The following is a 22,791-nucleotide window of genomic DNA, read 5'->3' as shown; positions in this document are numbered from 1 at the left end:
TGGGTTGGTGGTACCAAGCCCTCAGTCAACTCTACGGACACAGCCATGGCCAGCTCTTCTTCCCCCAGCCTTGATGGGAATTGAATAGTATTTTGGAGGGGAAAAATATAAAATACGCAAATCAACCTGAGGAAAAATACTAGGATTTTTTTTTAACCTCACAGTGCTGCACAGAAAGCCACACACACGTGGATGGAACGATAACAACAAACATAATAAAAGAAAAACCTCTGGCAAACAGCATTGAACACCTAAGAAAAATGAACAGGAATAAGTCATTTAATTTCTTTCTTTCTCTCTCTCTTGCTTGCTCTCACTTATCTCTACCACTAACTAAATCCCAGAGAGTCTGTAATGCAAATGATCAGCATTACATACCCGGGGGGCAGTCCTATCCAGTGTTGGCTGTTCCGGTGGAAATCATGTTGGCCTCACAAAGCATTATTAAAGCAGCCAAATCATTAGTAAATAATTTGACAAACAAAGGCAAACGCAAATGCAGCAAATTTGCTGCAAATAAACTGTGCCAAAATTCGCTGATCAACATTATTGTTAACTTTCCAAACCTTTAAAATTCTTCTTTTAATTTTACATACAGTATACGCAGTTATAATTTTCAGTTGCTTCTTGTTTTCCTAATAAGCTGCCAATTAACAACGAGATGCTAATTACAAATGAACCAGTAGTTCAACATCCTTTGAATGTTCAGTCCAGGAGCCCACATACACTATGTGCAACTTGGAGGAAATTTTGTGTTCTTATATGTTGCTTTTTAAGAATTTCACCATCCTTATTATGGATTTCATTCTGCTTTTCCTAGTGTTCTGGCTATTTAGGCTGTTACCTACTAATGTAGATGTCAGCAGAATAAAGTTGCAGCCTTTCAATATCGTTTGCCTAGGTGTCTCCTCAACTCTGTATTAATAGTCATTGTTAGGTTACAATTAAGGGAGCAAAGTCTACAGGGAAAAGGGGAATTAACGAAAATGCCAAGGAAAATTTCCCACAAAAGTTAACCTCACATTGCCATTTTTTGAATGAATGCTGAATAATAAAAAAGGCCAATTAATTAAACGATGAGATCAGTTAGATGTAAAACAAGACTGTGAAAATGTAAGGAACAAAATCCTGGTGCCATAGTGGACCTAATGACTGAACTTGAGAAAAACTGATATATCTTGGTTCTAACTACAACTATGTGTACATGAAGTATATGGTTTAGTTAAATATATGAAAAGAAATGGAAGAGGAAAGTTTAATTTCATGTATCAGTTGTGTCAGTATTCTTGTAACTACCTTAATGGTTGAGGGTTAATATCATGACTAAGATACAGTGATTTGAAATGCGAATTAAGTTAAGAGTGGATTAGAATTTTCCATGTAAACACAAAGTTAAAAAAGTGTGGTAATTAAACATGGATTTACACTAACAAATGACATTTGACTATAGGTGGGCCTCTGTATTTTTGACTTCACAATTGGTCTGAAACACTTTAAGCAGTGAAAGATTATATGAAACACGTTTTACTTCAGAGGATCAATATGTTGCTTACTGTTTTGTTTTAACAATTTTTCTAATAAAAAAAGAAAATATATACCCTGCTTAATGTGTCTTTTTTTACTGCTGTTAATGAGACAAAATAGTCATTTTCATTATTCTGATAAGTTAAATGTTGTTTTTTACATTTTGCAAAATCATTCACAAAAATATTTATTTTCAGCTGGGGCAAACACTGCCATAAAAAGTCCTACCCTGTACTGTAAACAAAATCATGTACATAAAGAAATATTAGGTAGAAAATAAACTCAAATAAGGAAATACAAGTCTCGCAAAACTGGAAATATATTTTCATATTGCCGAGTCTGAAAAATTTTTTTTAAGTGAATAAATTAAATAATGATGTGCTAGTTTTTAGCACCTGCAATAAACGAACATGTACAATTTTGAATGGCACTTCTTCTACCAATACACTATCATACATTATGAAACACATCTGTATACGCCGCAGGGATATCTTTCAAGACATTCTATTGTGTTTACTAAAATAAAACAAGAAGGCTTTTTTTATTATGCATTGGAACATACAGTTTCAAAAATGGCTTTTTCCATTTTTGACTTAACACTAGAAAGCAATTCAGCTGCAAGATGGGGTCTTTTAATCTTTACTTTTTCCGTGCACATTTAGTAATATGGGATGCAGAGATAGGACAGATGTCACCACAAACATAACTTGTTGATTACAAAACAAGAATTTTATTACAAAATCAGCAACAAAATGCAGACACTATAACTTTCTGATATTATTATTCTACTAGTTTCTCATATAAAACTAAATTACTGTAGATGAATGAATAAAAGAATATGTACAGAAACACTGTAAAAATAAATACAATGTAATGGACAAGTGAAATATACTTTTGTAAGGAAAAGATAAAACCTATATATATATATATATATATATATATATATATATATATATATATCTTTTTCTTCTTATTCAGATTAAAATATGATCTTTAGGTGATACAACCTATACTACATGATAAAGGCAGCATATCAGTTCTCATTGACACAATCTGCAGAGCATTGCTACTAAATAAGATTTTCATTCGAGTACTTTCCATCCACTCCAAAACAAACAAAACTACTACAGTCCTGTAATTTCTTAATGTGTTTTACCATTCAGTGTTTAATGGTTCTAATATAATGTATTACTATTATTATTAAATTCAGTAACAGATCCTATAATTGGTGAGCACTTCACCTAATCAGAGTAGAACAGGCTTGTAGTGTTCTTTATAATCTTTAAAAATTCTTTATAAAAAAAAAACTGGGAAACTGCAAATAACATCTAAACATATACTGGTGGAAAGCAAGTATTTTCATTTATTTTCATGCTCATTGCCCTAAAAGTCTTTCTATTTTACAGAAGTTTAAGTTGAAAAAAATGTTTAAAATGTTTCAATGTAGGGTCCTGTGCTAAAAAAACAAAATACCTGGCGACATATATCTGGAGTCAAGCACTGATACACACTCTCCTGTATATCAAGCAAATCTTGCAGTAGTCCTTTCCATTGGGTTTCACTAACAGGTGGCTTTCTGGAGATAAATATATCAGTTTAATCATAATATGTGAAATTATATACAGTACAATAAAATAAACTTTCAGTAATAGTCCAATTATTTCAATTTTTAATATTAAAGTTATCTTTTGTAGACTTACTTGCGTCCCATATATCTGGTCAACTTTACCATTACTTCATAAGCTTGCTCTTGGCTCATCTGACTGTTTCTCACAAAGGATATTGGCTTTGGAAGTCCATGTTTTTCCAGTACTTCAGCCACACTGCAGAAAAAATACAAAATGATGTTTACTTAATCACATCATCTCAAAGTTACATTTAATATATAGTGTCTAACCCAAACTTAGGACCAGCAAGCAATTCGTTTGAAAATACAAAGCTCTCTTTCATAAATTAAATTAGTAAAGATAAATATCTGTCCAGTTTTCTATAAAATCTGAGCAAAAATGGTGTTTCCTGCCATCTTTTCATCACCAAGGGTTTTAAACCACTCTTGACAACATAAATTTAAAAGGCAAGAGGAAAAGAGGAAGGCCTAAGAGGAGGTTTATGGATGTGGTGAGAGGAAATGCAGGTGATGGGTGTAGCAGAGCAAGATGCAGAGGACAGAAAGATATGGAAGAAGATGATCCGCTGTGGGAATCCCTAACGGGAGCAGCCGGAAGAAGAAGACTAACACAAAAAAGGAAAATTACAAATATTCCCATGATAAGGAAATAAAAATCCCAAAATTCACAAAGAGAGAACAATAAAAACATGCCATACATGTGTACACCTAAATAAGGAGAATAAGCAGTGGATATATGTATATGAGATTTACCTTGTTTTCACAATACAAAAATTGCATCTCAGAAATATCTTCTCCAAAAAATCTTCCAAAAAATGGCCACACTCAGATCAAGCAATACATCCACTAGCAATTAACCGTTAACACTTTTCTCCAAGATCCTTGACTAAGGGCAGCTATTCTAAATGTGACCTACACTGTCAAAAGTAGGGTAGTATTCATCACAGCCTATACTAGCACACATGAAGTACAAAGTGCACATTTAATATTATTTCTTTGAGGAAATTTTATATATTATGCATGGGTTTCATAGAAGAGTTCATTTTTTTCTTTCCATTTTTAGCTGATTAAGGAAAATACATAAAAGGGTAAGATCTGCTGTGAATATTCTTAGGATTATTCAAGAAAGTCCAGTCATTTCACTTTTTGCTTGTTACAAAGATTTCCTCAGACAATACTTATGTAACTGACCCTTATCTGATGAGACTGGGTCATTACATCTTAAGAAAATTGGTGTTCTGATTAAAGATGATTTAATGTCACAAACTCATAGCAGTTGTGATAAAAACAAATTGATAAACTAAGGAGAAAAAGCAAAAAATTGACTTATGCCCATTAGATTTACTTCTTTTAGCAGCTGTCCCTAATGTTTGACTAATAAGTAAATAACGTTTTATAAACAGGGCAGATGGGCAACTAGCTAAACTAAACTCAGTGTTAATGTTTTTCCCAGTGAACTTGTTTTTGATGTCAGCTTCAAAAAAAGAAGAAGAAAATAATAAACACAAAAACACTTAAACAAAATACACTTATGTGTTCTTCAAGGAGAAAATATCAGTTTTGAAAATGACTCCATGAAACCCTATTGTAATTTCTTTGCGTCTGTCTTCTGTTCAAAGGGATAGTTATTTTCAGGCAGAGGCCATGAGAGAATAGAGGGGGTGCACTGTCTGCTAGCAGGGTTTCACAAGAACACAGTCTACACATAACGTAACCATACCTGGCAAGTTTCCTCAAAAAAACTCAATAAATATGTGACTATTTATATTGTAAAACAATCACACCAATTCTGCCCCACCCTGCCAGACTGGACTTGTATAGCTGTCAGCATTCCCCATTGAAGAACTGAATGATGATTGTATGTTCCATTCAAAAGTGAAATTAATTAATTAATCACTACAAATTATTTTATATGGGTTTGTTTCTTCACAAGACCACACCTGCTATAGTCTGCACTAACTTTATAATGTCTCTATTATAAAACAAAAATCTTTCGACGAGACGTGATCTTCTTTTTTTTTTTTAATATTTTTATTTTATTAATTTTCATTGTAATCATTCCATACAAACAGATCAATTTATAACCCAACAAATTTGAAGACTAATCAAACCCCACCCCTGAGAAGGAGAGCTTAGCTAAAGGAAAATTGCTTTAGGCTTTTTAATAAGGCAACATTAAACAAAAGAAAGGGAGAAGTAAATATCTATGTAAATAAGAGATGGAGAAGGGAGTTAAATGCGATAATAGTTATTTCTCTTATTCTAAAATAATATTGATTAAATCCTGCCATGTTTTGAAAAAATGTTGTACAGATCCTCTAACTGAAAATTAGATTTTTTCCAATTTCAAATAATATAAAACATCGGTTTCCCACTGACTTATAAGAGGAGAATTAGGATTCTTCCAATTTAACAAAATAAGTCTGCGTGCCAAAAGTGTAGTGAATGCAATCACAGTTTGCTTGTCCTTCTCCAATTCAAGTCCATCTGGAAGAACACCGAACACAGTTGTTAATGGGTTAGGAGGGATTGTGATACCAAGGCTGTCTGAGAGGCACTTAAAAATTTTTGTCCAAAATGATGTTAGTTTAGTGCAGGCCCAAAACATGTGACCCAGTGAGGCAGGAGCTTGGTTGCAGCGCTCACAGGTTGGATCCTGCCCTGGAAACATTTTGGACAGTTTTAAGCGAGACAGATGGGCTCGATATATAATTTTTAGTTGAATAATTCTATGCTTTGCGCATATAGAACTCGAGTGAATTCTCTGCTTTGCTACCTTCCACTCCTTTTCTGATATATTGATTAAGAGATCTTCTTCCCAATGTCCTCTTGGATCTTTGAAAGGTAGGGACTCTAATAAGATTTTATATATTGCGGAAATAGTGTTTGCTTCCTCGAAATTGAGCAATATTTTTTCCAGCATTGTGGAGGGTGCAAGGTGGGAAAATCAGGCAATTTCTGTTTAACAAAATTTCTAATTTGAAGATAGTAAAAGAAATGTGTAGCTGGGAGGTTGAATTTTGAACGTAATTGTTCAAAAGATGTAAATATGTTGTCTATATAAAGATCTCTGAGCATTTTAATCCCAAAACTTTTCCAGGTATTAAAAACTGGATATACTTGCGAAGGTTGAAAGAGGTGGTTCTCTTGCAGAGGTGCCACTGATAAAAGATTTTCCATCTTAAAATGCTTTCTAATTTGGTTCCATATTCTGAGTGAGTAAAGCACAATTGGGTTATTAGTATATTTGCGATAACTTTCATTTATTGGAGAGCAGAGCAGGGAATATAAAGAAGTACTACAGGATTTTACTTCTATTGCGGACCAAGCCTGTGTATGTTCATTTATTTGTGTCCAGGTTTTTATGGCTTGTATGTTTGCTGCCCAGTAATAAAACTGAAAATTAGGTAAAGCCATGCCACCTTCTGCCTGAGGTCTTTGTAGGGTTGCTTTTCGGATACGTGGGTGTTTTGAGTTCCAAATGAATGAGGTTATTATTGAATCTAACTGTTTAAAAAACGATTTACTGATATATATTGGAATGTTTTGAAATAAAAAGAGAAGTTTAGGAAGGATGAGACGTGATCTTCTGAAGAGACACAGAGAGACACTTCAGAGAAGCAGAGACACTTTCACTTCCCGCGACACGGTCAAGTCACATCATACTGACATCGATTGGAAGCATGTTCCCGTGAGACGGTGACCTAGGCAAGGAAAGTAATAATCAGCCCGGAACAAGTGGAACTGAAAACCTTGTAGGTCCAAACGGGGTCAGAAATAAAAGACAACGAGTAAAACACACAGTAGAACTTCATAAAGTCGTTCAAAAACGTTGGCGCCATACACATGCAGAGCAGGTTACAGATTATGAAAGCAACGGAATTCGAAAGGCTCAAAAGAAAAAAACCTTAGCATGATACACACGCAGAGCAAGTTATAAAATATGACAGTACTAATATATGAAAGTGTCAAAAAAAAAAAAAAAGAGTACAGATCACATTCTCACCAATATACGGAAATTATTACTAGGTGAAATAACAGAACAGCAAAAAGAGATCGAATATATGGACATAGGTGATATGTTGGAAGTATGTAGATATTGTAAGGCTTTAAAGTTTAAGTCAGAGACTTGAAGATTGTCTAATTCGTGTTGCCATCAGGGAAAAGTACTGCTGCTTCCCAATGAGGAGGCGTTTCCACAAGAATTCAAAGATTTGTTGTTTGGTGAAAGTGAAACCCACAAACAATACAGGCAAAATACAGTGCATCCGGAAAGTATTCACTGCAAATCACTTTTTCCACATTTTGTTATGTTACCGCCTTATTCCAAAATGGATTAAATTCATTTTTTTCTTCAGAATTCTACACACAACACCCCATAATGAAAACGTGAAAAAAGTTTACTTGATGTTTTTGCAAATTTATTAAAAATAAAACAAACTGAGAAATCACATGTACGTAAGTATTCACAGACTTTGCTCAATACTTTGTCGACGCACCTTTGGCAGCAATTACAGCCTCAAGTCTTTTTGAATATGAGGCCACAAGCTTGGCACACCTATCCTTGGCCAGTTTTGCCCATTCCTCTTTGCAGCACCTCTCAAGCTCCATCAGGTTGGATGAGAAGCATCAGTGCACAGCCATTTTAAGATCTCTCCAGAGATGTTCAATCGGATTCAAGTCTAGGCTCTGGCTGGGCCACTCAAGGACATTCACAGAGTTGTCCTGAAGCCACTCCTTTGATATCTTGGCTGTGTGCTTAGGGTCGTTGTCCTGCTGAAAGATGAACCGTCGCCTCAGTCTGAGGTCAAGAGCACTCTGGAGCAGGTTTTCATCCAGGATGTCTCTGTACATTGCTGCAGTCATCTTTCCCTTTATCCTGACTAGTCTCCCAGTTCCTGCTGCTGAAAAACATCCCCTTAGCATGATGCTGCCACCACCATGCTTCACTGTAGGGATGGTATTGGCCTGGTGATGAGCAGTGCCTGGTTTCCTCCAAATGTGACGCCTGGCATTCACACCAAAGAGTTCAATCTTTGTCTCATCAGACCAGAGAATTTTCTTTCTCATGGTCTGCGAGTCCTTCAGGTGCCTTTTGGCAAACTCCAGGCGGGCTGCCATGTGCCTTTTACTAAGGAGTGGCTTCTGTCTGGCCACTCTACCATACAGGCCTAATTGGTGGATTGCTGCAGAGATGGTTGTCCTTCTGGAAGGTTCTCCTCTCTCCACAGAGAACCTCTGGAGCTCTGACAGAGTGACCATCGGGTTCTTGGTCACCTCCCTGACTAAGGCCCTTCTCCCCCGATCGCTCAGTTTAGATGGCCGGCCAGCTCTAGGAAGAGTCCTGGTGGTTTCGAACTTCTTCCACTTACGGATGATGGAGGCCACTGCGCTCATGGGACCTTCAAAGCAGCAGAAATTTTTCTGTAACCTTCCCCAGATTTGTGCCTCGAGACAATCCTGTCTCGGAGGTCTACAGACAATTCCTTTAACTTCATGCTTGGTTTGTGCTCTGACATGAACTGTCAACTGTGGGACCTTATATAGACAGGTGTGTGCCTTTCCAAATCATGTCCAATCAACTGAATTTACCACAGGTGGACTCCAATTAAGCTGCAGAAACATCTCAAGGATGATCAGGGGAAACAGGATGCACCTGAGCTCAATTTTGAGCTTCATGGTGAAGGCTGTGAATACTTATGTACATGTGCATTCTCGATTTTTTTATTTTTAATAAATTTTTTTCATGTTGTCATTATGGGGTGTTGTGTGTAGAATTCTGAGGAAAAAAATGAATTTAATCCATTTTGGAATAAGGCTGTAACATAACAAAATGTGGAAAAAGTGATGCGCTGTGAATACTGTCCGGATGCACTGTATACGCATCTACAAAAATCTTGATGCGTTAGCATCATTCAATGCACAAAACCGTTGATTTACACAATAATGGACCATACGCTATGAGAATCTGTGTTCCGGGAATAATTGCAGCTACGACAAGTTTAATTTCGAAAACAACACAATTTGGTCAGGTGTATCTTTATGATCACGGAGAAGCGATGCAACATAGAATCGAAAGAGTTAAATAATCCAACGTAATAGAAATTATACACACAGTAATGGATAAAAATCCATATGTCCAAAAGTATCTCACTTTACACGAAATTTATCAGCAAAACAGGGACAAAGAAATGTTTCTGGATTTCTATATGAATCCGAAAGATCACAGTCACATTTATAATAAACCCACATGTGACGAATTGTCAGCGATAATAATTTCGAAAGACGGAGATATCAAAGACAGAGTAGATATTCGTGTATATCCAAAGGCAAAGCATGATTCGTCATTTATGTCAAATACATCACCACATGTTGACCCTTTACTCTTTCCTTTGCTTTTCCAGGATGGTCGTACAATATGAAACAAATGCATTTAGAAAAAAGAATAACACCCACACGATATTTCAAGTCAAAATTAGCAATATGTTCCCATGTATTTAACCCACTTCTGTCATCTCAACGTCTATCGCAGCATTACATTATTAATGTAAAGTCTTATTTTTACTGAATGAACTCAAAACAGTGTTCAGGCAAAAAGGAGATCTTGATATGCCATTTGCATTAAAACGTTAACAGTTTCCTGTGAGGATAGGTTTTGCAATGACAATTAACAAATCACAAGGACAAACATTTGAAAAAGTCGGTTTATTTATAAGAGACAAAGAAACTATATTCACTCACGACCAGTTATACATTTCATGATCATGCTGTAAGACCAAACAAGGAATCAAAATTCAATGCGATCTTGAAGTTCATTCCTCCAAATATTGTTTTTACTGAAGTTTTAAAATGAAAAGTGAACATAATGCATATGTAACAATTCCCATGAAAAAAAAAAAACACTTTAAATTGTTTTTCCACAGGACCAAACCCGGGGTTGGCGAGCGAAGCGGGCAGGGGGCAGAGCCACCTAGTCCTTTAAAATAAGTTTTGTCAATGCATCCCTCTATCCATCTTTTGTGCCCGCTTTTTCCATTATGATATCACAGCAAGGTGATGTCTATTATAGCCAAGTGAGTTCATAGATAGTGAGCAGTTTGTTAAAATAGTTCCAAATACCTTTCATTTTTTGTCCACAGAAATTAAGCCAGTTGATAAATAAATACAAACCTTAGGTATTTCTCCAATTGATCCACTTTGTCATGGAGATTTTTGGTCACTTCAGTTTCATTGCTATATAAAAATAAAATGAAAAGATAACTTTAGGGCACAAAGTCACAAAAGATTCATTTTATCTTTGGGCTCTTTCTGATTTTTTCCTTGATATAAGTAAACAATTCAGCTGATACCTATTGCTTCAGTCCGTGTTAACTATGAAAGTCTATATTCTGTTGCAAACAATTGGTATTACTTCTTAACATCACAATATAAAATTACACATTAAATAAACCCACATCCATTTTTTTCAATTACAGTTTTTTCCAAACATTTAGAAATTGTGGCGCAATTTCTCAAAACAAACTGAAAAGAGTTAACTATTTTGTCAAAACTCCACAAATTTCTTGAAAAATGAAACCAAGCACTCAAAACCATGTGTTCTATTCTCAAAACTGATTCCTTCCACCAAAAAATACACACAGCTATTATATGTTTATGTCTTACAAACCATCAAATAAACACTGATGGAATAAATTCAAAACACTACCATCAAAAGTGTTCATGTATGTTTTGGCTTCATGAGGCCACATTACATATTCAAATGCATACAAGTGTGTGGAAATAAGTTTCCTTTATCCTGTTTTGGTGAAGTGTACTGTGTTTTGTCCCGAAATAGCACTTACAGTGCTATATGTAATGTATATACAACACAAAGGTTACCTATTTTTTGTAGTATGTAGCAAAACTCAGTACTTTCACCTATGTAATGTAAGTACAATGAGAAACACTACAAAGAAAATGAGCACACAGATACAAAAAGGTAACAAAAAATGGAAGAGGAAAGACGCCTCACGCCTGGACAAACTGGTGAGGAAGGCAGGCTCTATTGTTGGCATGGAGCTGGACAGTTTAACATCTGTGGCAGAGTGAAGGGCGCTCAGCAGGCTCCTATCAATTATGGAGAATCCACTGCATCCACTAAATAGTATCATCTCCAGACAAAAGAGCAGCTTCAGCGACAGACTGCTGTCACTGTCCTGCTCCACAGACAGATTGAGGAGATCGTTCCTCCCCCAAACTATACGACTCTTCAATTCCACCCGGGGGGGTAAACATTAACATTTAACATTATACAAAGTTATTGTCTGTTTTTCACCTGCATTATTATCTTTCTTTAATTTAATATTATTTATTGTATCAGTATGCTGCTCCTGGAGAATGTGAATTTCCCATTGGGATTAATAAAGTATCTATCTATCTATCTATCTATCTATCTATCTATCTATCTATCTATCTATCTATCTATCTATCTATCTATCTATCTATCTATCTATCTATCTATCTATTTCCATCATTTATAGTTTATAATAAATGTTTCTTTTTAAATCTACATGGATGACAAAATTTGCAAAATCAAGAATGATATCATTGAATTTATAACATTAGATAACAATATGTCTTGGGAGTCAATGTGTACTAGGACCAGTCCTTTTTGTATTTCACAGACAAAAGATGTGCTAAAGAAATCCATTGTGAAAGGATGTCTCTCAAGGATGACTCAAGGTTTGGACTGCGTCAATGACCGAGGAAAATATTGCCAACATGGCCCAAATCATAATGGAGAACTAAAATGAGATGATGTATAAGCCTGGAAACAGTGTAAAAATTAAGTTATGAATCAGCTAATTTCATTTTTTGTGAATAGCTGAAAATGAGCAGTGTGCGTTCAAGTTGAGTGAACTGAATGTTGACTCCTGAAATAAATAATCATCATTGCATCCAGTTATCCAAGACAGGCTAATGGATTCATGCTTGAAGAAATTAAAGAAGTGTTTCATAAATGGGGATGAAACTTTGACCCTGAGTCCAAACAAAACACAGATTGTAAAGCAATGGATCTGAACAGATGCCACTTCTACCCTATTCTCCAGTCTTGGGCCTGTGTGACTACCACCATTTTTTTCAATTAACTTAGGTATGAAGTTAGAGTTGAAGCATTACACACCATATTAAAGAGAAAAGGATAAGGCCACTTTGACCTAAAATAAATATTCTTTACTTTTACCAGCAGAGACCGCCAGGGAGTTAAAATAATGTACCTATCTAAATGAAGCAGCACAATATTGAAAAGTTCACAGAATGCTTGCAACATACATGAACAGCAGCATATTCTATAGAGAACATATTTTTGATAAAAATGTATTTTAATATACAGCTTACTCTAGAACCAGTGATATAAAGCACTTAAATTAAAATAACTTAGAAAATAAAACAACAATCTATTTAATATAAGCTGATGAGTGCTGATGGCTCATCTGAATGGAGCCTTCCCAAACATCTAGTTCAGTTGTTGTGAGCACAGACAAGCATTATGTTTTTTGGCATTAGAAGCTCTACTGCCCTACTTATTGAGTGCTCCTATTCACACAAAAGACTACAAACACTAGCAATTATCACAAATGTGTAAAAGCTCAGAAGATGAGCTATAAAACAAAAGAATCCTAATGGTATTTTCTTCCCTTGCAAAATAAATTACAAATAAATAAATGTATTTTATTGTAACAATAAACAAACATTTAATAATCACTTACTACATATATTAACACGAGATCTCAAAATAAAAACTAGAATACCCTAGATGTGCTCTGACCTCCAAAGCTCATGCAAAAAGACAATTTCCCCCTTGGGAATTAATAAAGTATATAAAATCTAAAACAAAAAATGATTCCAAATGCAATAAATACGAAAATATGTTTAATGAATTTTTTTCTCAAAATGTATTTACTTGATACCAAAATGTGTTTACTTGAAGAAGAAAAAAAAGACACTTTGCATTCTGAAATTAACACAAGGATTATCTACTCACCCAAAACCTCTTTGTGGAAGGCATTCTAAGATGTCGTAGCAGTAACATAATTGATCATCTCGTTCACAGTTATAAATGCACTCTAGAGCAACTGACATTAATTGGTCATGGTCAGTAATGATCTTCTGTTGACACTAAAGAAAAAAAAAATCAATTGTATGAAATAATATCTAAATGTTAATTCCTTTATAAATAATGTCTTCATTATCCACACTGTCCAAGACAATTATATAACATGAAAAAGTCAATTTCCCATTATGTGATAATTTTCAACACAAATAACAGACCTCTCTCTCTATTACATATACTGTATATATATACTATATATCAATCAAATCCCATGTCTGTCTGTCTGTCCACTTTTCACAAGAGAACTACTTGGCGGATTTTTTTCTATAGGGGGCGGGGGCATAAATTTAATCAATTGGTGCTCAAATTAGTTGACACGCTGTCTTGGACATACACTTCAATAAATACCATTTTATAACACAACGATTCAGTTCATTATCCTACAGAATTTTTAAATTCCATTAATCCTCCTGGCATGTCGCCCCACAATTTAGCATTGAAAGTAGGAGCACCAATTATCCTTTTGAGAAACCTGAGTCCACCCAAACTTTGCAATGGTACCTGTCTCCAGATCTGTCAGCTTCAGAACATCATGGAGGCGATAATCATCACAGAATGTGGCATTGGCGAGAGGGTTTTAATCCCTCACATTCCCCTAATTGCAACGGACATGCCCTTTCAGTTCAAGAGATTACAGTTCTTTTTGAAGCTTTGCTTTGCAATGTCAATTAACAAGGCCCAGGGACAAACACTCAAGTTGTCAGTGGTTGATCTTAGCCCACCAAGCTTCTCGCATGGTCAGCTTTATGTTGCTTTCTCCCAGATTAGTTCCCAAAGAAACCTGTATGTCCTTGCCCCTGATAACAAAACCAAAAATATTGCATATCAAAATGCCCTCGAATAGGAAACCTATCCATATAAATTGTTCTCAATACAAATTACATTTTAAAAAAATTTTATTTATTGATTTTTAAAGTTTGTCCTGTTTCACTACTACGCGGGTGGAGCCGCGAGGGACAGCTAATATTCAATAAAGCAGAGTATAATTGTTCTTACAATCTTACCTTTTACTTACACTGTGAATAGCCTAAATGCCACACAGTAAAAACAATCAACATATGAAATTTAGAAATGTAAAGTTTACAAATCAGTACTAATCAATAGGTTCCTAAAAGCCTTAATTTCCTCTAGTAAAGAAAAGAAAAATAAAAACATTTAAATATTTCATCGTGTCTACAAGGGATAGTTTTGACTCTCATCAAACATTAATGGCTTAGTTTATACAGTAGTTCATTGTTACCAGAGCCGCCCCTTCCTATATGCACATCATGCATTGCGCATGGGGCCTGTGATCAAAGGACAGGATGGTGGGAGGGGTGTGCCTAATGGTGTTATTGCTGTTTCATGAATCTTCAAATTAACATCACTGACAGTAATCTGTTGTGATAATATTCCATTAACGAGCAGAGAGCATAGAAAAGAATGATATCAAAAGCATGAATAAATAGCTAATGCTGCACTGGCAGGTTTGTTTTAGAAATTTAAACTTATCCAACTTCAGTAAGCTACCTAAAATTACATCAATTGCTACTGCACTAAAGCTAGTGGTAACAGTAGAGTACAATTATGTGTAATAGTTTTGATATTGAGTATTTAACAGATATCATCTGATGTTACAGTACCCAGCTGACACATGGCTGTGGATCATTTATTACAGCCATATAGATCTAAGGACCTACACAAGTTGTTAAAGGCTGCTAAAATTAGTAAACATATTAAATACTCTTCAGTGTTATTGCATTGAGAAAAAATTTGAAAATTTCACCAACAAACAGGCTCTCTTGCTTACTACTTAGTTATTGATTGAATTGTTGAAAAGTACCATGCAAAGCAACTTTGACATATAAAAAGAGCAATTAGATCAGATTAACTTTAATTGTTGGTCAATCCATAAGCTGACAGACTGCTTAAGATTTCTGATCTTTAATATAAATATAACAGAAACAATATGTTTTCTTGTTTATATTTGATTACTTTTAATGATTACAATTATCTGTAAGAATATTATGTATCTATCACATGTACATAACTACAATGTGACACTGAGTTAGTTCTATCTTCCATTTACAGTTTATGTATATTACAGTAAAATATATATATATATATATATATATATATATATATATATATAAATTTTTAATTCTGGACTTGATACACTAAATGTACTAAATACACTAAAAACTAAATGTAACAAAAAAGGCGAGTACCTAAACTAGGAGATCTAATGACTTTTAGTGTATGTTTTATGATAGATAAACTGACACAAAGTTGTTTTTAGTTGTTTAAATGCTAACTCAGGAGTTAATTCACATCAACAAATGCTACAAGTTATTTAATATTATTTATCTCTGGTGTACTGCAATGTACATAACAAGTAAAAAGGTATAAACAAAAAAAATGATATTCTGACTTTTTTGTCCTATGTAATGATTTGAACTTGAGGATGACATGCAACTGCTTTCTAAAGCTCATTTCACTAAAAAATAAACTGTTTAATAACACACAAGGAAAAGGAAAATAAATGCCTACATTTGGTTTGGAGTTCTGAAAAATCTTTAATGGAAACTTGAGGTCTTCCTTAGCCAAAGTAACCAAATATTCCCTTAAAAGTACACTGGCAGATCCATGCTGTAAACCTTCACATCGATGAAGAAATGGCACCATCCACTGGTATGCATTTTTCACATAACTTTCATCTGGTGACTAAAGATTGAAAATAATGTCATTAATGCTTAGATATTAACCTACTATAGAATGAAAGAATAAATAAAATCTAACACTAAATAAATTATCTCAGTAGTCACAGGGACAGGAAAAGTGGGAATTAAAACAAATCCAAGACAATGTAAATTCATCATTTTTATACATACATGAAAATTATTTTTAGTATTTTCTTTGGGGGGGAAAAGCAGAAAAACATCTGCAAGAAGTTTGTAACATCACTTATAAAAACAGAATTGATATTTTTTGATTGTTTTCTAACAAAATTACTTCATTACCTCCAAAGATGTCCAGAAGAAAATTTATTTGACTGTTTAAGATTTTATAAGTGCACTGGGGTGTGTTTCCAAAAAGTTTCATAATGCTAAGTACTTTATTATCCTATAATTAAGATTGTTCATTAATTAGTCAAGTGTCCCCCCCAAACCATTCGTAACTAAAGTAGTACAGGAATTCCTTGACCATCTCAATAATGCAGGCTGCCCAGAAATGTAATAATAACCTTCCTTGGTCTGGTGCAGGACAAACTAGAAAGAGGAACACACTGAAATTTTGCACTCAGTCCCAGTCCACAGCTTCTGACAGCTCTCAGTTTCTACGTCACTGGTAAATTCCTGCAGACCATCAGTGATACACATTTCCTCAGCAAGGCTGCTGTGTCTACATTAGTGCATGCAGTGACCCATTTACAAATGTGCCACACACAAATACATACAATTTTCAGCAGGAAGGGAATGCTTTAAATGACACTAAAATTAGTTTTCCTTCCACTGCAAGCATACCTAATGCAGTAGATGGAACGCTAATCCCTATTCATACTCCCAGCCTCTTGAATCCCATCTACATCAGTCAAAAAGGTTTCTTGGCACTAAATGTCCACATGATACCCAGGTGATATGCAGATGTTAGGGAATTTTTACAAATATTACGACCAAAAGGCCTGGGAGTACACTTGATACTTATATCTGGTCCAACTCTGTAGTGAGTCAGATAGCCAGGGACAGGGAATTTTTTATTTTTATTTATTATTACTTATTTAGCAGGCAACTTTATCCAAGGTGACTTACAAAGCCAATTTACAGGGTGCATGTTAGAGTGGGTACCCTGTTCACAAATACCTGCTAATTTCAGTGTTGAAACCCTAAACTGTGGCTGAGGAGAGGTGCAACAACGCACAGCAAATTACACGCACTGTTGTAGAGTACATTCTGGATGCGTGGAAGATATGATTCCTATGCCTGCATAAGTCCTCACAGGCTTCCACAAGCCTTTATAAATGTACGACTTTGGGAAAGACTCAGTAAACTCACTCATTCTTTATCTATATTGTTTGCTATTTTGTTCATTAATTACTAAGATTGATCATTTTTGGGAAACACACCATTGAAAGAAATTTAGTTAACATTTCAGATGATATTGATTTCTCTGGGTAATATATTTTCCTCTCCGTTCTAAAGAAAAGCAGGTTTCACAAATTGACAGTAAATTGGCCAGGTACTAATGAGTTTGAGTGTGTGAATGTGTTTAATGATTACACCCAGAAAACAATTATGTGTCTCATTTAATGTTGATTCAGGTTAGTATCCTATGCTGCCCTTAACCCAGTACTAGAATAAGTGCATTCACAAAATGAATTAATAATTGAAACATTTTAGTCAAAGCAAAAATAAGGGAAGAAGATTTTTTACCAAGTATATACAGTGGTGTGAAAAACTATTTCCCCCCTTCCTGATTTCTTATTCTTTTGCATGTTTGTCACACAAAATGTTTCTGATCATCAAACACATTTAACCATTAGTCAAATATAACACAAGTAAACACAAAATGCAGTTTGTAAATGGTGGTTTTTATTATTTAGGGAGAAAAAAAAATCCAAACCTACATGGCCCTGTGTGAAAAAGTAATTGCCCCCTGAACCTAATAACTGGTTGGGCCACCCTTAGCAGCAATAACTGCAATCAAGCGTTTGCGATAACTTGCAATGAGTCTATTACAGCGCTCTGGAGGAATTTTGGCCCACTCATCTTTGCAAAATTGTTGTAATTCAGCTTTATTTGAGGGTTTTCTAGCATGAACCGCCTTTTTAAGGTCATGCCACAGCATCTCAATTGGATTCAGGTCAGGACTTTGACTAGGCCACTCCAAAGTCTTCATTTTGTTTTTCTTCAGCCATTCAGAGGTGGATTTTCTGGTGTGTTTTGGGTCATTGTCCTGTTGCAGCACCCAAGATCGCTTCAGCTTGAGTTGACGAACAGATGGCCGGACATTCTCCTTCAGGATTTTTTGGTAGACAGTAGAATTCATGGTTCCATCTATCACAGCAAGCCTTCCAGGTCCTGAAGCAGCAAAACAACCTCAGACCATCACACTACCACCACCATATTTTACTGTTGGTATGATGTTCTTTTTCTGAAATGCTGTGTTCCTTTTACGCCAGATGTAACGGGACATTTGCCTTCCAAAAAGTTCAACTTTTGTCTCATCAGTCCACAAGGTATTTTCCCAAAAGTCTTGGCAATCATTGAGATGTTTCTTAGCAAAATTGAGATGAGCCCTAATGTTCTTTTTGCTTAACAGTGGTTTGCATCTTGGAAATCTGCCATGCAGGCCGTTTTTGCCCAGTCTCTTTCTTATGGTAGAGTCGTGAACACTGACCTTAATTGAGGCAAGTGAGGCCTGCAGTTCTTTAGACGTTGTCCTGGGGTCTTTTGTGACCTCTCGGATGAGTCGTCTCTGCGCTCTTGGGGTAATTTTGGTCGGCCGGCCACTTCTGGGAAGGTTCACCACTGTTCCATGTTTTTGCCATTTGTGGATAATGGCTCTCACTGTGGTTCGCTGGAGTCCCAAAGCTTTAGAAATGGCTTTATAACCTTTACCAGACTGATAGATCTCAATTACTTCTGTTCTCATTTATTCCTGAATTTCTTTGGATCTTGGCATGATGTCTAGCTTTTGAGGTGCTTTTGGTCTACTTCTCTGTGTCAGGCAGCTCCTATTTAAGTGATTCTTGATTGAAACAGGTGTGGCAGTAATCAGGCCTGGGGGTGGCTACGGAAATTGAACTCAGGTGTGATACCCCACAGTTAGGTTATTTTTTAACAAGGGGGCAATTACTTTTTCACACAGGGCCATGTAGGTTTGGATTTTTTTTCTCCCTAAATAATAAAAACCATCATTTAAAAACTGCATTTTGTGTTTACTTGTGTTATATTTGACTAATGGTTAAATGTGTTTGATGATCAGAAACATTTTGTGTGACAAACATGCAAAAGAATAAGAAATCAGGAAGGGGGCAAATAGTTTTTCACACCACTGTAAAATATTTTAAATAATTACATATCCTAAATCAGTTTATAAAACAGATAATATAAAAACAACTATTAAGCAATTAACGCAAATAAGAAAACACAAATATTTTAATAAGAACATATATCTTACACTATTCATTAGAAGACGGAGTTTATCAATGTCCTTCATTTGCTGGAAATCTTTTAGAGTCAAGGTTAAATTATATACAGATTCATATACCAATGTTTCCAAAGTAACCAAATCACCACAAATAATCTGTAGGTTGGGAATGTTTCTTTCCATTCCTAGACGTACCAAGGACAAAGCACAGTCCACCTATAGAAAAATAAGTAATTAAAGACAGTCAAACTGCTGCAATAAATACAGTACTATATTATTCTATTCTATGTCCATTTATTCTAATATCTATTGCACTGATATTAAGGCAACAAACTGGAGAGTGAAATATCAGATGTTGTAATATTATTAGATTACCAATAAAATAATTTAAAAAAAATTTATAGACTGATCTTCTGTTAAGTGGAAAGGTATTTGGTTCCCTTCAGATTTTATGAAAGTTAAATAAAGCTGATTTGGGTAGGCCTAAATTCTGGTTGTCATTATCACAGCAAAGTTCTCTTAACAAATAATTTGATGAGTTGAAGTTAAACCCAAAAGCAAAACAGCAAAGCCTTTACAGTGAGTGGCTAGATGGCATTCCATCATGTCAATTCAGCAGTGCACACTGGAGTAAGCAAGTATATAGGAAGAGCCATGACAAAAACAGCTAATAGTACAATGAAACATTGCCCTTATTAGTTGTCCAATTTAAAAGGAAAGCCAACAAATATCTGGTTGGTTGGTTGGTAGGTAGGTAGGTAGGTAGGTAGGTAGGTAGGTAGGTAGGTAGGTAGGTAGGTAGGTAGGTAGGTAGGTAGGTAGACAGACTTTATTAACCCCAAGGGGAAATTCACATACTCCAGCAGCAGCATACTGATACAAAAAAACAATATTAAAGAGTAATAAAAATGTAGGTAAAAACAGACAACAACTTTGAATAATTGTTAACGTTTACCCCCCCCGGGTGGAATTGAACAGTCACATAGTTTGGGGGAGGAACGATCTCCTCAGTCTGTCAGTGGAGCAGGACAGTGACAGCAGTCTGTCGCTGAAGCTGCTCTCTGTCTGGAGATTATACTGTTTAGTGGATGCAGTGGATTCTCCATAATTGATAGGAGCCTGCTCAGTGCCCATCGCTCTGCCACGGATGTCAAACTGTCCAGCTCCATGCCTACAATAGAGCCTGCCTTCCTCACCAGTTTGTCCAGGCGTGAGGCGTCCTTCTTCTTTATGCTGCCTCCCCATCACACCACTGCGTAGAAGAGGGCACTCGCCACAACCATCTGATAGAACATCTGCAGCATCTTATTGCAGATGTTGAAGGACACCAGTCTTCTAAGGAATTATAGCCGGCTCTGTCCTCTCTTGCACAGAGAATCAGTATTGGAAGTCCAGTCCAATTTATCATCCAGCTGCACTCCCAGGTATTTATAGGTCTGTACCCTCTGCACATAGTCACCTCTGATGATCACGGGGTCCATGAAGGGCCTGGTCCTCCTAAAATCCACCACCTGCTCCTTGGTTTTGCTGGTGTTCAGGTGTAGGTGGTTTGAGTCGCACCATTTAACAAAGTTATTGATGAGGTTCCTATACTCCTCCTCCTGCCCACTCCAGATGCAGCCCACGATAGGAGTGTCGTCAGCGAACTTTTGCACGTGGCAGGACTCCAAGTTGTATTGGAAGTCCGATGTATATAGTCTGAACAGGACCGGAGAAAGTATAGTCCCCTGCGGCGCTCCTGTGTTGCTGAGCACAATGTCAGAACTGCAGTTCCCAAGACGCACATACTTAGGTCTGTCTTTAAGATAGTCCACAATCCATGCCACCAGGTATGAATCTACTCCCATCTCTGTAAGCTTGTCCCTAAGGAGCAGAGGTTGGATGGTGCTGAAGGTGCTAGAGAAGTCTAGAAACATAATTCTTACAGCACCACTGCCTCTGTCCAAGTGGGAGAGTGATCAGTGTAGCATATAGATGATGGCATCCTCCGCTCCCACCTTCTCCTGGTATGTGAACTGCAGAGGGTCGAGGGCGTGGCGTACCTGTGGCCTCAGGTGGTGAAGCAGCAGCCGCTCCATGGTCTTCATCACATGTGACATCAGAGCGACAGGCCGGAATTTGTTCAGCTCACTAGCACATGATATCTTTGGGACTGGGGTGATACAAGATGTTTTCCAAAGCCTCGGGACTCTCACCTGTTCCAGGCTCAGGTTGAAGATGCGCTGTAGAGGACTCCCCAGCTTCAGCACACAGACCTTCAGCAGTCGTGGCGATACTCCATCTGGACACACTGCTTTGCTGGCACGAAGTCTCCTCAACTCTTTGCTCACCTGCGCTGCTGTAATTGTGGGTGGGGATGTCTCTCCTATGTTGGTATCAGTAGAAGGATGGGTGGAGGGTGTAGTACTCCGAGGTGAGAGTGGGTTAGGGTGGTCAAACCCGTTAAAGAAGTTGCTCATTTGGTTTACTCCCTTCACGTCTCTCTCGATGGTGGCACCCCGCTTCGAGCTGCAGCCAGTGATGATCTTCATCCCATCCCACACTTCCTTCATGCTGTTATTCTGCAACTTCTGCTCCAGCTTTCTCCTGTACTGCTCCTTCGCCGCCCTGAGCTGGACTCGGAGTTCCTTCTGCACGCGCTTGAGCTCATGCTGATCACCACCTTTAAAAGCCCTTTTCTTCTCGCTCAAAAGGCCCTTGATGTCATTTGTAATCCATGGCTTGTTGTTAGCATAGCAGCGTACTGTTCTTACTGGACATACAATGTCTATACAGAAGTTGATGTAATCAGTAGTGCAGTCAACAACCTCCTCAATGTTCTCACTATGTGACCCCTGCAGGATATCCCAATCCATAGTTCCAAAGCAGTCTCTCAGTGCCTGCTCTGCCTCAGGGGACCACTTCCTGAATGAGCGTGTGATTGTAGATAGGACCCTCACTCTTGGTTTGTAGTGAGGCTGAAGCAGAACCAGGTTATGATCTGCTTTCCCAAGCGCAGGCAGTGGGGTGGCGCTGTATGTGTCTTTAACATTTGCATACAGTAAGTCAATAGTCTTATATCCCCGGGTGTTACAGTCCACACACTGGGAGAAGGCAGGTAATGTTTTGTCCAGCGTCACATGGTTAAAATCTCCAGCGATTAGCACAAGCGCCTCAGGATGCTGCGTTTGTAACTTAGCAACAGCAGAATGGATGATGTCATTCGCTATCTCCACGTCAGCCCGAGGAGGGATGTAAACAATAACAACAATGATGTGTCCAAACTCTCTGGGCAAGTAATAGGGACGTAAACTTATGGCCAACAGTTCGATGTCCCTACAGCAAGTGGAGATTTTGACGTTTACATGTCCAGAGTTAC

At 36.7% G+C, this 22,791-nt stretch overlaps 1 protein-coding gene across 1 annotated transcript in view; it reads right to left on the bottom strand.

Moving 5' to 3' along the window:
- Positions 1–22,791, bottom strand: part of nbas (NBAS subunit of NRZ tethering complex) — a 463,213-nt gene that overhangs the window by 283,853 nt on the left and 156,569 nt on the right. The window contains exons 24-29 of the mRNA XM_028796843.2: positions 19,464–19,649; positions 15,834–16,007; positions 13,176–13,309; positions 10,322–10,384; positions 3,225–3,347; positions 2,998–3,100 (exon numbers count right to left, since the gene is read on the bottom strand). Coding sequence (XP_028652676.1) covers positions 2,998–3,100; positions 3,225–3,347; positions 10,322–10,384; positions 13,176–13,309; positions 15,834–16,007; positions 19,464–19,649 — 783 coding nt within the window. The remainder of the gene's footprint in view (positions 1–2,997; positions 3,101–3,224; positions 3,348–10,321; positions 10,385–13,175; positions 13,310–15,833; positions 16,008–19,463; positions 19,650–22,791) is intronic.

This window comes from Erpetoichthys calabaricus, chromosome 3, assembly GCF_900747795.2.
Source record: "Erpetoichthys calabaricus chromosome 3, fErpCal1.3, whole genome shotgun sequence".
In the NCBI taxonomy this organism is placed as follows: domain Eukaryota; kingdom Metazoa; phylum Chordata; class Cladistia; order Polypteriformes; family Polypteridae; genus Erpetoichthys; species Erpetoichthys calabaricus.
Note: the sequence above shows the minus strand (reverse complement) of the source record. Positions and strands in the feature narration are given on the sequence as shown.